The 18,116-nt window shown below is 40.4% G+C and overlaps 2 protein-coding genes across 4 annotated transcripts in view; both read left to right on the forward strand.

Annotated features, from left to right (window-relative positions):
* Positions 1-686: 686 nt before the first annotated feature.
* ak1 (adenylate kinase 1) lies at positions 687-5,419 on the forward strand. The gene is made up of 7 exons (XM_067483972.1): positions 687-799; positions 3,776-3,807; positions 4,355-4,390; positions 4,480-4,643; positions 4,839-4,955; positions 5,053-5,244; positions 5,333-5,419. Exons 2-7 carry the CDS (start codon positions 3,801-3,803, stop codon positions 5,396-5,398), a joined length of 582 nt encoding a protein of 193 aa, XP_067340073.1. The 5' UTR covers positions 687-799; positions 3,776-3,800; the 3' UTR covers positions 5,399-5,419.
* Positions 5,420-17,190: 11,771 nt separating this feature from the next.
* eng (endoglin) overlaps positions 17,191-18,116 on the forward strand; it is a 35,332-nt gene continuing 34,406 nt past the window's right edge. For 2 of the 3 annotated variants that reach the window (XM_067483822.1, XM_067483823.1), the window contains exon 1: positions 17,191-17,336. The gene's annotated coding sequence lies outside the window, so the exon portion shown is untranslated. The remainder of the gene's footprint in view (positions 17,337-18,116) is intronic. The other variant, XM_067483824.1, reaches the window with a different exon arrangement.

An 18,116-nucleotide genomic window follows, 5' to 3' on the forward strand; every position in this document is an offset into this window, starting at 1 on the left:
TAAGCCTGACCTTTACAGAAACAGAAATATTACAGAAATATCACATTTAGTAAATTCCAAAATGTGCACCTGCTGAGAACAATAGTTGCTAAAAGCTTGTTTGAATAAAACCCAAAAGGCCCAAAAAGCATTGTGTTGGTTCACGTCTGTAATGGTTGCATAACCAAGATCAACAGGGAAAGTAAAGAATTGATTAAAACAATTATTTTTACTACTGCACTGGATGTAGATACAGCACACTCTTTTTAGATTCATTCACAAAATGTAATGATAAAGGGAACATGTGTCACATGCCTTAGGTTTTTCAGTTTCTAGTGTCCTGATGGGTCACACCACTATGCACTGTACATTTACTTTTTACAGTTGCAGAGTGCTCATAGCCCATAAACATCCTGCTTTACAGTAGCTTACATTCCCATAAAGTCCATAAGTCCCATAAGTCACTACCTACTGTAATACACTGCCTCCTTATAAAAAATGGCATTTAGCATTTAGCAATAAAGCTTCAACACACATTTGTATGCATACAAGTGAGCTAAACAATACTTAATGCCGAACACTCTGCCACAGTCCTCCCCCATGTCTGACATCTCTCCATTCCCTCTCTCTCCTTGTCAGTTCTTCCTCTCTTATACCCAGAATGCAATGCAGGCTGAGCAGGCTCAGCTGAGCTATAAAAAGGCATAGCATGGGGGAGGGAGGGCTGCCGTGCAGTAGGAACTGTGCAGACACACACACACGGGGATCTAGGGACGGCAGCCCCTTGCACTGGGATCTAGAGCCACAGCACGAAAGAGAGGTCAGTACAGAGGACAAAGGCTCCATAGAGGAAGAGCTTTCAGGAAATGGCAATGGTCTAACTCTGTCAGCGGGAGTGACGATAAGAGAGATGTCAGAAAGGAAGAGTGTGGGCAGGCAGGGTGGGCAGGTCTGTTTAATGGGATGGAGAATGAGAATAACAGAAGTCTGTAATGGTGAACTATCATCTGTCATTTGTTAAGAGAGTTAGTGACACTGATGAAAATTCTAAGTTTTAAAGGCAGTTTCATTCCTGGGTGGTGCAAAGGTACAGTGATGGCACTGAGTGAATACAAAATAACATGCTCAATAACCATGATTTTTTTCCCTCCGGATATTTGCTTCGGCATTGCTTTGGAAATGGCTCTAATATTGTGTGAACAATGTCCTTCAATTACAGTGCACCCGTTAAAGGACATTTACATACAAGCCATGTGTGATTTCCATGCTTTAGCTCCTTTAATGGTCTTTAACAGCTGATTAGAATTATTGACTCTGGTAAGTGGACGCCTAACATTAAAGTGAGCCAAAGCTTGCAACTGAGAACACAAACATGTCCTCAACAGCCACAGTGAATGCTGAATTATTCCTGCTTCATCTTTTTAACAAACAACATGGAATATCTTCCACTGCACTGACGTCAAAGGGTCTCCTGGTCTTCCTTAAAGGGACAGTACGGCTAATTCAATGAAGAGTAGCAGGGAAACTGTTCTCTGTACTTTGTTTTCCCTCCTGTTGCATCCAGGGGCAGTCAGTAGAAGCATCATCATGCCCTTTCTGAAACGGGTTGACACGCTATCCCTTAACAGCTGCAAACTCCCTGAGTCTTTTTTTAGCCGGGCTGCATGTTAAAAACTAGCAATAAGACATGAGATGGACTGACACTGGGGTGGGGGATTGTGGTGAGTCCAGTATCTCTATTTGAATTCAAGGATAGATTCATGAAGATCCTGTTTGGGTTTTTCACCCTAATATGTGCATATAACATCTCCATAGTATTGCATAATTAATATTATATTCATAGGGAAGGGAAACAATATGGAGACAATCATAGATTAATACGCTTATAGATAGATAGCTAGGCTTTACCCATTGTTTGAGATGTTTATCTCAAACACAATACTGTTGTATTGCGTATGAAGGTATTACCAACATTGCACTGCAATAAAGCCGTATTACATTTAACTGCCTATAGTTTCCCTATTCTCCCATTCAGTGCTGAGTGCAATGCCCACACCAAGACCAAAGTAATACTTTTTGCACTACATTACAATCAGAACATGTCTGACTGAAGGAGCAAAGCAAAATGCCAAAAAGGCAGAGGACCTAGAAGGTGGCTCCATAATAGGCCATAGTGGTATTCCCAAACAGGCTCTGTGCTGACTCAGATAGCAGCCTTCAAGTGACATTTACAGCGACCACAGAGTTAATGGTCGCTGAAATAAAACTGGACACCAGAGAAACAAGCACCACTAGTACTGAGGAGTACTGCAAGTGAGAACAGGAGAACAAGCTATCACCTTTCTATTTCTCTACTTTCCTTGAAGCTCATTTAACAATCAGCCAGATCTGTTTGAATATGCGAATGTGCAAACAGTCACTTCATCCATATTTTATCCAATGACACTCCCGCTATTTATACTTTACTGTAAAGCAGGGCTAAGAAAAAAAAGAAGTCCATATTACACATCTACGTTTTAATTCAGTCTTTGTTGTCTGTGTAAAATCCCCATACAAATATATTTTATTTATAATTGTTTTTGCACATTATGTCTCTGCCTCGAAGGTGAGCATGCTGAGATATGTGTTGTAAGGCCAAGCTTGGACTTTGCCAAGTAACCTAATAAATTAGCGCAATGCCTTGTATCACAAATCTGGTTTCACAAAACTCAAACCAGCAGCTCCCTCTCAGGTTACTTGAGGACCACAGTGTGTGGGAGATCTTACTGACCAGGTGATAAGCAAATAGAATTGCCAAAACTCATAATGATATAACTGTAGACATACATAATATATATTTGGCCTGTTGTTTGTTATAGTCAAAAAAGGTGCAAAACGAGGTTATATATTTTAGCAGCGACAGCACCTGTTGCTGCTAAAACGTAAAGTTATTTAAAGTGGGTTCTTTCAAACACACCCATTTTTTAACAAAGACACAAGACAGGCGAGCAGCTGCTGAAGATATCTGTCTACACATGCCAACAGCAAGGACCCACCCAAACCAATTCCTCATTTGTCTGCGAGCTAAAAAAGAGGTTGAACAGGAAATTATGCGGGCTGTTTGTATTAGATATACTCTGTACTTTCAGTCAGTTCAGTTTATGGAATACGGAACTAACAGGCACTTCTGGTGACAATCTCATGGTGTTAAACTAGACCTGCTGTGGTCTTGACACAGTCACTAGCTTCTAAAGTGTCTAATCATCTGCAAACCATCAAGACAGTCACACACACAGGCTCTTGTTGTTTTTCAAAATCTATTCTATTGCAATCTTCTTCTATTGCAACATTGCCACCAGGACCATTAGTTCTGTGTTTGGTGAATGAAGCCCTATATTCATTTTAAAATACATTACCCAATCTACAAGTAGCAGGCTACAGTCCCAAAAACAAACAAATTTGTGTCTGGGAAACAGCAGCTAGTGTATCAGTAATATAACACAAATTCAGTATTCCACAATTTTCACAACATCAATAAAACATTGTTTTTCTCAGTAGGTGCAGTACAACATTACAACACTTCAAGGAAACACTTTTTGAGAATTATTAAAACATCTATAACAATAAGTATCATCTGTATTTTCTAACTGTAAAATAAATTGTTTTTACTATTTACTAGCATTACTACACTTTTCAGACAACAGTGTTTATACAACGATATATTACCTTTATTGTATGTGCATATCTATGTTTAAAGGATTTTTGGCTTTGTGCTTTTGCCAAATGAATAATTTCTGTCTCCTTTTCTTTCTTGTAGTTGAAGGAACTTTTAACACAACACAATGGCAGGTAAATATGTTCATTAATCATATAAGGCAGAGGCAGGCTTGTGTTTTATTGTACTCTACTGCCCTCTTTTGGTAATTCTTGAGATTACAGTGGAGGCTACTAATAATTGCGCCTAAATGAAATACTATACATTTAAGATGATTAATATAATACAACTAAGAAAAAGAACACATTTCACATTTTGTCTTAATTTTTTCATAATGTTTCTTTCATTCTTTTGCTGATTTATTCAATTCGTAGATCAAAGTAGTCAGTAGTCAATGTGAATAGTTGTCTAGCTACATTACATTTTTAGGTGGCAACTATTGCCATGGCAACACTGTTTGAGCGCTAGCAATAATAACACACAAAAGCAAGCTCAGTCAAAGCAGTCTAGTGGACCAGGTGACACTCTGCCCTGCAGCTTAAAGAAATGGGAAACAAGTCTTCTCATGAGTTCAAGTTTTCCCGTCGAAATGGTTTGTTATAAACACCCTTCTTTGTTAAATTAACCTTTTTGCCTAGTCACATATTTGGACTCAATCTGTTTCATTAATGCCTGTTTCAGACAAAATTAAAGATGCTAAGATCATCTTTGTTGTGGGTGAGTACACTTTTTGGCAGCAACACATTTGGCCGCTGAGAGCTAGCTAAAGTTTGTCCTTCATGCTAATATTGTCTGTCTCTTTCCAGGTGGGCCTGGCTCTGGAAAGGGCACCCAGTGTGAGAAAATAGTTCAAAAGTATGGCTACACACACCTGTCATCTGGGGATCTGCTCCGTGCTGAGGTGGCTTCTGGCTCTGAGAGGGGCAAACAGCTCCAGGCCATCATGCAGAAAGGAGAGCTTGTGCCCCTGGTAAGAGAGTTGTGGGGCTTCTAATTTAATTTAATCTTTTTTCATAGCTAATTGTACTGATTAAATAGAGAACTGTCTGCATCTGCCTGTGCAATATAAAATATGTGCACATATTTGAGGTTAGAATATGTACTATTAAAGATTTTTTATCAGACATTGTGAAGTTTGATCATAATGTATGTGAGCAACTTGCAGGACACCGTCTTAGACATGATTAAGGATGCCATGATCGCCAAGGCTGATGTCTCCAAGGGCTTCCTTATTGATGGCTATCCCCGTGAGGTGAAGCAGGGTGAGGAGTTTGAGAAGAAGGTAGGAGAGGCCATGGGAGATGTGGGGTGTGTAATGAATGTACAACAGAACAGCTGGGGAAAAAAAGCTTGAATTATGAAACTCGTATTAATTCCAGATTGGCAAACCCTGCTTGCTGCTGTACATTGATGCAAAAGCTGAGACCATGGTCAAGAGGCTTTTGAAGCGTGGTGAAACCAGTGGCCGTTCAGATGACAATGAGGAGACCATCAAGAAGCGCCTGGATCTGTATTACAAAGCAACCGAGCCAGTCATTGCCTTTTATGAGAGTCGTGGTATTGTAAGGAAGGTACGCGTATGACTGCTGTACTGGTGAATATTAAAACCTGAATATTGCTTGGCATTTGACATTTCTGCTGTCACCTTTCCTTTCCTAGATTGACTCAGAGCTGTCAGTGGATGACGTCTTCAGCCAAGTCTCCAAGGAAATTGATGTACTGTAGTAAATCAAGATAACCATTTGAGCTGTGTCTTGTTTTATATTTATTTTCTCTGTATAATTTTCATAAGGAAAAACATGAACCACAGCAGAAATCATACCCATCCCAGCCATGTTGATTAAAAGGCCATTAAATGCCTTAAGTCAACTCCTAACTCAGCAATAAGATTCTACAATTTTAGGCTCATGCAGAAAGGACTCTGCTTAAAGCAGCGTCTGGAATCCACTTTGTTTGTTCATATGGCCTTGGTTACATTCTGTGCTTAACATACTGTGTGAATCCAGGTGACATTTCAAAAGGTACTACATTCAGTATTGCTCACTCTGGGGGAAATCTGCACTTTACTCAACCTCTCTCTTTCTGTCTCTTTTTTCCTTTTTAACACTGCCATGGAAACTAATAGACTTTAAGAATTTGCCATTAAACAATGGCAGATATCCTCTATTATCGACAATATTCATTTATGTGAATCATTTTACAACTAAATTTAAAGCACATTTTCATTAAGATGTACACGTGTAACATGGATGTCTATAAAGAAAAAAAAAGAAGATTAAAGTATACGAAATATTTTAAATTAGTTTGTCAGTGGTGATTATGTTTGGACATTTAGCATATGAATTTTACAATGTGTATTAGTACTTTTTAATAGTATGCAGACTAAAATCTGAGTAACTAAACATGCAACACACTCCAAGTTAAAAATAGGAAATGCTTTTGTTTTCAAAAAAACATGGTTTCGGTGCTCGAGCATGTAGACACAACAGGATACAGGACACGCTGCTACAGCCATAGTTCACAAATTACAACTTTTCCTTTGAGCTTGTGATGAACACTTTGTCTTCCTTTGCCTCACACCTTCCGCACAAAAAAACAATTGCACCTGGCCAAGCAAACACTGCAGCAGGTATCCGGACTAGGCTCCAAGGACAACTCTGATCATGAGTCTGCGCTGTATGGATGAGGAAGAGGAACAGCCTCTGAAGGGGGACAGGATGTGCCCGTCGGAAAGTCAATCAAGAAAAGGCATCTGTAAGCACATTCATAAAGTCATCAGGGACGTTGCGTGAATGCTAGGAATGTTGCTTTTACCTCACAAAGGTAAAAAAACAAAGGGGAGGTGACAGTGAATGTTTTCACGTACAAAAGATAGAGAATAAAAGAGAAATGTCTGTGAGCGTGGGGTATGACGACACAATGAACCTTTGTGTCAGTGTGCGCTGGTGTTTAAGGTTCACAACAGTCTAAGTGAGGACTGTTTGAGGAACAACCCTTTGCCTAGTAGAGAACATGCGCACACACATTTACTTTAGAATTAAAAATGTCTAACTTAGGAGCACCCCTGTGATTGTACCAATAATGGCAGTATAGCACACAGCCACACTGGCCACCACAAGCAACTAAGTTGTGTGATTAATTGAAAATAATAGTTTTTTGACAAAAAAAAAGTACAAAAATAAAAATAAGTAATGGACTTATGTCAAAGTGAGAGCAGTCAAAGTGAAATCAGATCTCTTACAAAATATAAATCAAAAATCTAACAGAAAATAATCAAAGTTTAAAGTAACCCACATATATTATCACTGCTGCAGTCAGCTGTGATCAAATGTCACACTGGTAAATAGAGTTAGTTAAATGTACCTCAGCGTGGTATATGGCATTATTACAATGTATCTGGAAGGACCAGTTACTGTTGAATTAGTATCCCGGCTAAAACCACGAAAAACATTCAAAACAACTCAACACACAACCTCAACAAAGGTCAGTAAAAAACAGAAGTCAGTGGATGGATGCAAAAGTATTTTCAAGCATTACTCAAGTGGAGTACTGGTAAGCTATGGATCATCTGAAAGGGTCACGACCTTCTGTGGCTGAGATTGAAGAAACTGTACAGACAACAGCTGCTGTCTGGGTTCTTCACCAGTCAAAGTTTTATGAGAGAGTGGGAAAGAGTAAAATGTCAAATTTAATCTCAGCCCGAGTTTGTCAGAAGACATGTGGGAGGCCCGGAAGTCAAGCTAAGCAGGTTTGATGGTCTGATGAGACCAATACATACCGTACCTTTTTGACCTTTAAGCTAGAAGCTCTACAGATATAAACAGAGGTGAGGGAAAGTCATAATTTTGCAAGTGCCAAGAAAGTCCCAAGTGAAGTCCAGAGTCAGGACAAAAAAGTCAGGCTTCTGTATATAGATTCACATAGACAAGATTTTGAATCATACCCACCTGTTGAAGTAATGGTTAAACTCTTGAAATAGGTAGGTGGGTAACAATAATTAGACAGATTACAGATTTTGACATGTAACCTTCTGTGTAAGTTTATCCATTAGGCTGGTAATGCAAAGATGAGTCAGATGGAAAATGTGCTGCGCAGGGCGGCACGGTGGTGCGGTTGTTAGAACTGTCTCCTCTGATGTTAGCGCTGTCAGTCCTTGTGATTGACTGCCAGCCTGTCCACAGTGTACCGTGCTTCATGCCCACAGTCTCCTGGGAATAGTTCCAGCGCCACCGCAACCCTCAAGGATAAGCCAGTATAGCTAATGGATGGAAGAGACAGTACATTACACCACTCTAAAGATGTGGTAGGTAAAAGAATATCAAAACATGTTTCAGAAATACTGCATAATATATGAATGAATACATCAAGCTTTTGCTTCTGCTGTCGGGCGACTGTGTTAAATAAAAAAGTTAGAATCTCAGAAATGAACTACATAAATAGCCCATGATTTCCAAAGAGATGCTGGCAAGCTAAATGTAACCTTATGGGAATCCTGATGTCGTTTTATTTTTGTTTTTTATACTTTCAGCTTATCCTGTAAGTTCAGGGTCACCACAGCAGATCATTGTCCGCATGTTGATTTGGCACAATTTTTTTTTTACGCCCTTCCTGATGCAACCCTCCCCAATTTGGCTTGGACTAGCACTGCTGGGCTTTTTTGGGGGTTCAGTGTCTTGCCCAGAGACACTTCAACATATAGCAGGGACTGGGGATCGAACCACTGACCCTGTGGTCCGTGGAAAACTTCCTTACCAACTGAACTACAGTCACCCCACCTCATGCAGTTTTATGACTCTATAAAATGTAACAATGGCCACTAACTTAGCTGATTTTCAGCAAAATCCCTAAAATATAATAAAAAGTGAGATATGATTACATTAAGTGACTTTGATATGATCGCATTAAGTGAATTTGTAATCCAGACAGTCATCTTGGGTCCGTCTCAGATATTACCGCCGCAAAGCCTTGTGTAAGGTCCCCTCTTGGACCACAATAAGGAAACAAGCAGGCTGGCCCATACTCTTTATTCTCACACTCTCACACACTCTCTCTCTCCGGCTACGCGCTGCCGTGGGCTGGCTGGCTGGCACCACAGAGACCCAGCGGCACCGTGCGGGAACCAACGTCAACTCGTGATGAAAGACGATGGCCGATTGTTTCCTGTTATTGAAACACTACTCATGGGTGGGGGTGGAGAGTTAGGGGTAAGCTCCAATAAAAAAACAGAAAGCTATTGAAGGAGAGTGCTACTGCAGAAGTGTCCTTTGGCCAGCCTCGGTTCGGATGGAGTACTTTAAATGAATGCCGACTGTGACATACACTTCAGTTACGGGGTTGCAAGAATTCTAAGAAACAAATAAACAAAAAAAAATACCAGCAGTGTAAAGCTGTTTTTACTCACTGTTGTGCTCCATGAGCATTTTCTTTGTTCATACTGCCTCGAGGAATGAGGTCAAGACAAGTTCACAGTCAATAAGCAGAATATCAACTAGTCTTAGAAAGCAGGGCTCTCTGTATGACTGTTGTGAGAGCACAGTGGGTTTTTAATACTCTATCATGTCAATTACTCCAATTAGTCATTAAACACTGGTCAAGTGCAATCAAGGAATAACTTGATTAGGGATGAATCCACAGTTCCAGTGCAAATGCAGCTCAAATAGCTGATATCTATCTGCGTTCTCCCTGTGCGTGGATTTTCTCTGGGTTCTCCAGTGTATCCTATATTACTGTCTGTGTATATCTCTCTGTGTTGGCCTTAAGATAGACTAGAGTCTTGCGCAGGGTGTACCCCGTCTGTCGCCCAATGACAGCTGGGATAGGCTCCCGCCCCCCGCGACCCTGAAAAGTGGTTACAGGTAATGGATATCACTAAAAAAAAAAAAGAGGAAAATCAGGACTAGAAACAACTTTGACTTTAGCTTCATTAGCTTTTAGACCCACAATGTACAACACGTGACCAGAAGCAAAGTGCCTAAATTAAGTACTCAAGTAAAAGTGCAAGGACTTGCATAAAAAGTACTGCATAAAAACAGCACCCCTTCAAGTTATTTACTCAAGAGGAATATGCTCTAAAATCTACTTTAAGTTCGAAAGTACAAGTATTCCACACACACACACACACACACACAGAAGCAGAAAGAGACTGGCACCGTCACTGCTTGTCGAATGTTGTTTGCTATTGGGAGTTGTGTAATCATCTTAAATGCTTTTGTAACATTGTTGACATCTGGTCTAGAGTAGCCTATGTCTATTTTTCTGCCGCTCCTGTGCTCTGCCAATAGACTTTGTGTGACGAGTTGATTTGACAGGATGATGACTCTTCTGAGTCTGTTCTGGGCAGAGAGGATGTTGTGTCTACTCTTTGCTCCAGTCTATTTTTCCTCAAAGAAAAGCAGTGTGGCGACAGTCGAAAATTAACGTTGTTTCTTGAGGAAGAGCTTTTGCGTTTAAAAAAATACCATTCGCTTTTTCTCAAAATAAAAACATTAACGAATAATAAAGTTGGATACAAAGTATGAGAAAGTCAAATTTTAAATCTTATTTCTGTTAGGCAGATTGTAAGCTACAGTTCACAACACATACTATAACTAACCAGGTGTCTATAGCTATTTGGCAGTGTGGGAATCTACAGACAGAGCAAAATAGGTTGACTTGAAAAAGAATGGCAGGATAATTCAGGCTGCTTCAACTCTTATATTGACATTGCTGCATATTAAGTTGCATTTTACTTTTTCAAATATTATAGTTGGAATTTGCATTACGTTTGGATTGCTGTCGTGGAATACTTGCAGAGAACAAGGCCATTGTTAAAGTTATTAGCAACATCTGTGGTGACATTGTGTTCAGCACGGGGCTAAATTTTCACACTATTGTTGTACTTTTGTGTTCAGCGTCATCTAACTACATTAAGCTTGCATTTCAACAGATAATGGTGACGTAAATAAGGAAGAGAAAGGAAAACAACAACAACAACAAAAACATAAAAACATAGTTGGTCCAGTGCAAACTATAGCATCACAAGTTATTTCACTTTTTTATATTATGATAGTTTTGAGTGTGACACACATTCAAGGGCACTGACTGAACTATCCTTCGGTACAATACTGCTTCTTTAAAAAGATTGTATTTCCCCTGAAGTGACCCTTAAACTGAGTTCCCCCTTCACTATTAAGGACTACAATTGCTAGTGTGGAATTTAAATAAACTATAGCCTCACTGACACAGTATATGAAATCTATTTTTAATCTCTGAAAACATCTCTCTTGCAGTGTATATTTTTTGGGGACATTTTTCTGTTATGCCTCACTGTAGCATCATAACAGTTTTCTACTTTTTTGTACATGTACCAAAGACACGTCGAAGCCTGCATAATTATTAAAAAGATTAAAGAATTTCTGACAACAATGATAGGATATTACTAATGTTTGCGACTGAATTTTGTTTAGAAAATGTCAGAGGCCAGATAAACCTGTGACTTATGACTCATTTACTGCATCTAAAAATGTACATCCTTTTGGGTTAAACCTTGATATTTGTATCAACCCTATAAAAGTGTTGCTCTGCAAGTACAGTACAAATATATGATAACAGCAATATAAAACTTTCGACATTTATTTTTTGTTTCCTAGTGTAACCATGTCAAGACATTGGGAACTAAATCTGCATAACTGTGCTGACCAAAAACAAACAAACAAACAAAACAAAAACAAGCAAAAAACACAAAACAAACAAAAGCCCAAACTCAGTTTACTTTACCTTAGTAATTTCCAGACAAAAGCAACATTTGTAAAAAGACAAATTGTGGTTTTTAAACTACAACTTGCTTTGTGGGTTTTGTACAAGTGAGCACAGATAACCAAATTACAAAATTGCGTTTTAATAAAACAAATGCATTGAGGTGCTTGGAAATGGGTTTTATTTTACCTTTCAATGGTAGCAGGCTAATCGTTTCCACCTGCTGTCAGTCTTTGAGCTAAGTTAGCTAACGGTTGCTAGCTAGCCTTATCACTTACAGTAGAGCCAATTGGTAAATAACGATTTTCTCTCCTAGGTTAAGCAAGCCTTTAGTTTTTTATAACATTATTGTCGGCCCCAAATGTTAAATAATCCATTAAATTAACTTAGAATGCATTACAGCTTGTACTTTACAAGAGTACACTGTAATTTGTATAACTCAGTAGAGGATTTCATTACATAAAAGGCAAAACAATCAGAGAAAAGTACAGCATAAAAGCTATAAATATGAAACTCCTTATTACTTTCAGCTACTTTAAAAATCAGTGCCATCAAAATACGATGATTGTGTTTAGATTTACACGTGGCCTATTCGGGTCAATATCACTGTAGGGAGCCTTTTGGTGTCCTGAACATAAATAACTAATTTGCCATGATAACTTAACATACAAATGACTATGAAAGGGTGTGTTGTATTAGGGTAAGTTTTTTTATTCATAACTGAAGCATTACTTGGCTCTTTAGATACATTTTCATGAATTTTTTTGTGGGTTAGGGTTTTGTATAAGAGGATGTAAGTGAATTGGGTAGAGGCCAAAAAGTGAGGTCACCCATTACGAGAGCCCTGCTATTTCACACCACCGTGGTTGAGAACTTCTTCTTCTTTTCCTTTCGGCTGCTCCCTTTCAGGGGTCGCCACAGCGAATCATGTGCCTCCATCTAACTCTATCCTCTGCATCCTCTTCACTCACACCAACTAACTTCATGTCCTCTCTCACTACATCCATAAATCTCCTCTTTGCTCTTCCTCTAGACCTCCTGCCTGGCAGCTCCAACCTCAGCATCCTTCTACCGATATATTCACAGTTTCTCCTCTGAACATGTCCAAACCACCTCAATCTGGCCTCTCTGACTTTATCTCCAAAACATCTAACAAGAGCTGTCCCTCTGATGTACTCATTCCTGATCCTGTCCATCCTCGTCACTCCCAAAGAGAACCTCAACATCTTAAGCTCTGCTACCTCCAGCTCTGCCTCCTGTCTTTTCTTCAGTGCCACTGTCTCTAAGCCGAACAACATTGCTGGTCTCACCACCGTCTTGAACACCTTTCCTTTCATTCTTGCTGATACTCTTTTATCACACAACACACCTGACACTTTTCTCCACCCGTTCCAACCTGCCTGCACTCGCCTCTTCACCTCTTTTCCACACTCACCGTTGCTCTGAACCGTTGACCCTAAATACTTAAAGTCCTGCACCTTCTTCACCTCTGCTCCCTGTAACCTCACCATTCCACCTGGGTCCCTCTCATTGACACACATGTATTCTGTCTTGCTGCGTCTAAGCTTCATTCCTCTGTTTTCCAGAGCAGACCTCCACCTCTCTAGATTTTCCTCCACCTGCTCTCACTACAAATAACAATGTCATCTGCAAACATCATAGTCCAGGGAGATTCTTGTCTAACCTCATAAGTCAGTCTGTCCATCCTCAAGATCAAGCCGATCCTTGATGCAGACCCACCTCCACCTTGAACTCCTCTGTCACACCTACAGCACCCCCCACCACTGTCTTACAGCTCTCATACATGTCCTGCACCAGTCTAACATACTTCTCTGCCACTCCGGACGTCGTCATACAATACCACAGCTCCTCTCTCGGCACCCTGTAATCTGGTTTCTCTAAATCTACAAAGACACAATGCAACTCCCTTTTACCCTCTCTGTACTTCTCCATCAGCGTCCTCAAAGCAAATACTGCATCTGTTGTACTCTTTCTAGGCATGAAACCATATTGCTGCTCACAAATACTCACCTCTGCCCTTAACCGAGCTTCCACTACTCTTTCCCACAACTTCATTGTGTGACTCATCAGCTTTATTCCTCTGTAGTTGCCACAGCTCTGCACATCTCCCTTGTTCTTAAAAATTGGTACCAGTACACTTTTCCTCCAGTCCTCTGGCATCCTCTCACTCTCCAAGATCTTGTTAAACAAACTAGTCAAAAACTCTACTGCCACCTCTCCTAGACACTTCCATACCTCAACAGGTATGTCATCAGGACCAACTGCCTTTCCACTCTTCATCCTCTTCAATGTCCTCCTCACTTCACTCTTACTAATCTTTGCTACTTCCTGCTCCACAACAGTCACCTCTTCTACTCTTCGTTCCCTTTCATTTTCCTCGTTCATCAACTCTTCAAAGTCCTCCTGCCATCTTCCCATCACACTCCTGGCACCTGTCAATACATTTCCATCCTTATCTTTAATCACCCTAACCTGCTGCACATCCTTTCCATCTCTATCTCTTTGTCTGGCCAACCTGTACAAATCCACCTCTCCCTCTTTAGTGTCCAACCTAGTATACAAGTCCTCATATGCTCTTTGTTTGGCCTTTGCCACCTCTATCTTCACCTTACGCTGTATCTCCCTGTACTCCTGTCTACTCTCTTCAGTCCTCTCAGTGTCCCACTTCTTCTTAGCTAACCTCTTTCTCTGTATACACTCCTGAACTTCCTCGTTCCACCACCAAGTCTCCTTGTCCGCTTTCCTCTTTCCAGATGACACACCGAGTACCCTCCTACCTGTCTCCCTGATCAAATTAGCTGTAGTAGTCCAGTCATCTGGAAGCACCTCCAAACCACCCAGAGTCTGTCTCAGCTCCTCCCTGAAAACTAAACGACATTCTTCCTTTTTCAACTTCCACCACTTCGTCCTCTGCTCTGCTTTAGTCCTCCTTATCTTCCTCACCACCAGCATCATTTTACACACCACCATCCTGTGTTGTCTGGCTACACTCTCCCCTACCAATGCTTTACAGTCACTGATCTCTTTCAGATTACAACGTCTACACAAGATGTAGTCTACCTGAGTGCTTCTCCCTCCGCTCTTGTACGTCACCCTATGTTCCTGCCTCTTCTGAAAGAAAGTGTTTACTACAGCCATTTCCATCCTCTTTGCAAAGTCAACCACCATCTGACCTTCTGCGTTCCTGTCCTGAACACCAAACCTGCCCATAACAGTCTCATCACCTCTGTTCCCTTCACCTACATGCCCATTGAAATCTGCACCAATGACAACTCTCTCACCTCTGGGGATGCTCTGCATCACTTCATCTAACTCACTCCAGAATTTCTCCTTCTCTTCTAACTCACATCCTACCTGTGGGGCATAACCACTCACAACATTGAACATCACCCCTTCAACTTCCAGCTTCAGACTCATCAACCTGTCTGATACTCTTTTCACCTCTAGAACATTCCTCACAAAATCCTCTTTCAATATAACTCCTACTCCATTTCTCTTCCTATCTGACCCATGGTAAAACAACTTGAACCCTGCTCCTAAGCTTCTAGCCTTGCTACCTTTCCACCTGGTCTCCTGGACACACAGTATGTCCACCTTCCTTCTCTGCATTATGTCGATCAACTCCCTAGCCTTCCCTGTCATAGTACCAACATTCAAAGTCCCTACTGTCAGTCCTACATTCTTAGATTTCCTCTTCTCTCTCTGCCTACGAACACACCTTCCTCCTCTTCTTCTTCGTCTTCGACCAACAGTAGTCCAATTTCCACCGGTACCCTGTAGGTCAACAGCACCGGTGGCGGTCTTTGTTAACCCGGGCCCCGACCGATCCGGTATGGAAGTCTTTGTCACGATTCGCATGTTTGATTTGGCATGTGTTTTACGTCGGATGCCCTTCCTGCCACAACCCTCTGCATTTATCCAGACTTGGGACTGGCACAAGAAGACACTGGCTTGTGCCCCCTTGCGGTTGCATTACCACCGTGGTTGAGAACATAAGGCAAAAATACAGAAACGCAAAAACTGAGAGAGACAGACAACTGATTGCCAGGGTGACTTCTGGAATTATTTAAAAAAAATACCAACTCCAGATGTACACACAAATGGCATTTGGCTACTCCAAAAAAAGAAATGCAACCCTCAGTGTGGATCTTTGTGCAACCGTGAAGAGAAAGAAAGTGGTGCAGCTCCGGAGATTAGGAGGAAAATGAGGTCTTTTTATCTCCGTGATGATGTTACCGTATGACACCAGGGTGCAAACAAACAATCACACGACAAAAGAAAAAAAAATGCAAAAAAGCTTACTCACAGATACATGGAAAAATCTACACAGAAAATGTTTGTCTGAGCAGCATGGCCAACTGTCATACAGCACGTTTTGCCGGCTTAGGCCATTTTGGGTTGTTACACCCACAGAGGCTGACCGCAACACGTGTTTGTGCAAAACACATGAGAACACACAACTCATGGCAAATGTCCTCCACAGTCGTGATATATTGTCTACCAAAAGTATAGAAGAAATGGCAGATTCAGTCTTGTGTGATGCAAAGGGAAAGGCATGTGCTTACAGTGAGTGTAGGGAGCCTGCTCAATGCATATCAAACCCTTAAACAACCTGGGGAAGAAGAGGTTTATGTAAACCAATGGACCACAGAAAGGATCTATAAAGAAGACAAATCCTCTATGATTACAGTCAAAAGAGATCTCGTAACAACCGAGTATGACCTGGTTAGCCAATTTTAAGAAAGGCTCAGCAGATTTAAGCAACACATCTTCAACATCAGATGGCAATACACAGCCTACAGGCAAATCAGGGAGACCTTAAAACCAGATGAGTGCATGCTGCATATTGATTTTAGTCAAAATTACTTGTGCAAATACAGCCAAGAAATTCAAGCAGTCCACTTTGGAGGATCGCACCAACAGGCAACTCTCCATACAGGGGTACGTTACACTGCTGAAGACCAGTCACCTCTCGCCTTCTGCTCCATTTCTCCAAGTCAACGACATGACCCTACAGCAGGCCGTTCTAAATGTTTGGTTATATCAATATGATTGAGAATTTAATTTTTTAATTTATTTTTTTAAGTGGAATAAATGTTTCATTGCCATATTTTGTCATGCTTTTTGTGTTCTGCTTTATGTGTCCACCCCGTCGAGTGCTCATCCACCCTGTCATCTTGATATTTTCAAATAATATTTAAAATAATAATTCAATCATACCTATATAATCCAGTGTGTCCAATAGCTAGGTGTGGGTGCAATAACATGCAAGCAAAAAACTGCGTCCAAATATATATATTTTTTCCAAATAAGAAAAAAATACACGTGCAAATTATATGAGAGTCAATATCCCCAGAGAGACAGGCACTTTCAACCCTCACAATACTCACATATTTTGATTTTAATTTACCATTCACTTTATGTCATGTCATAAATAGTAGACACTCAAGTATATAAGAAATGTATTATCTGAGCTCCCACACATTTCTTTAGATAATTATGGGCCATTTTTCAGAGCATAAACCAGTTTGGACATATGGACATATATATTAGTGTTAAATACATTTTCATTGCAATATTAAGATTCAAATGATACTTTCTGAAAGGTATGATGTCCCTTTCCTAAACAGGGTTATTCCTTTGCTTTTAAACTATAAATACGTAAAAGATTTTAAGTAAAACATGTGTTTTAACAGCCTCCGCTCAGATAAGCACGTCGTCCAGCACTTAGAAGAAGAGCTCCGGCGGTGGGAGGGGTCACAAGGCCACATCTGTACCGCCCATGCTGCACAAAAAGTTTGGAAAACGACCACCGTTATATTGCTGAATGCAGTCACATCCACTTCCATACAATCCGCTGGACTAAAGCCTAACTGACACTGTTCAAGGAAGCCAGCATACTTAAAAAGTAAGTTTTGTGATTCATATATTTGTTTTCACTTTGACATCTCAGGGGTGTGTAGCTTGTTTTATTTCGCTGCTCTGAAGTTAACTGTGAGACGTACCACTTTCTTTGATCGTGGACCACTGTCGGTCCGATTTATATCGGTCTGGAAATGATTAACCTTATGCTATACTGATGTTCTTGAACAAGTGAACAAAACAACAATTTGAAGCCAAAGAAGGCGGATATTAGTTTATCGCGTTTAATACATTAAATGACAACAATAACATTGTGTATCGGTTCAATTCTTGGTTCATCATTTAAGCCAATACTTTGGCTAAAGTAGGATAACAAGTTAGACTTTTAGTTTCAGTGAAATACCGTGACTGTGTTTTTCATTAGAAGTGCGTAAACAGTTTACACAGGCTCTTCCTTTCCATCTATATGAATCACATAACAGGAGAGACTTCCTGCTTATCTGATCCCGGCATTGTGGTATTATTTAAAGAAAGCGATGCCGTAGTGTTTCCTGAAACATTCGGCCAGAAGCTAGTGACCAGCAGATCGCCCTTGGGTTCAGACCCTCCATGTACACCAGGAACATGGTGAAAAATATAGTGGGATTGTCTCAGGAAAAATCCTGTCATCTTCCTGAAGTATTTAAACGCAGTTCAGTAACCTAATGGTCACCTTTTCGTTTGTGTAGGCTAAATGACTGGTCTTTTATGTGATTTTTACTTACATGTCCTATTGAATTAATCAGTGTTTTAAGGCCCAAACATCGCTATTAATATTAATTACGCA

This window comes from Channa argus, chromosome 18 (genome assembly GCF_033026475.1).
Source record: "Channa argus isolate prfri chromosome 18, Channa argus male v1.0, whole genome shotgun sequence".
Taxonomy (NCBI): domain Eukaryota; kingdom Metazoa; phylum Chordata; class Actinopteri; order Anabantiformes; family Channidae; genus Channa; species Channa argus.

Excerpts from the sequence above, each read along its gene's own strand:
- ak1 (XM_067483972.1), top strand. Across the intron at positions 4,644-4,838 it reads AAGGAGAGCTTGTGCCCCTG|GACACCGTCTTAGACATGAT; the intron begins GTAAGAGAGTTG and ends AGCAACTTGCAG. Across the intron at positions 4,956-5,052 it reads GTGAGGAGTTTGAGAAGAAG|ATTGGCAAACCCTGCTTGCT; the intron begins GTAGGAGAGGCC and ends TATTAATTCCAG.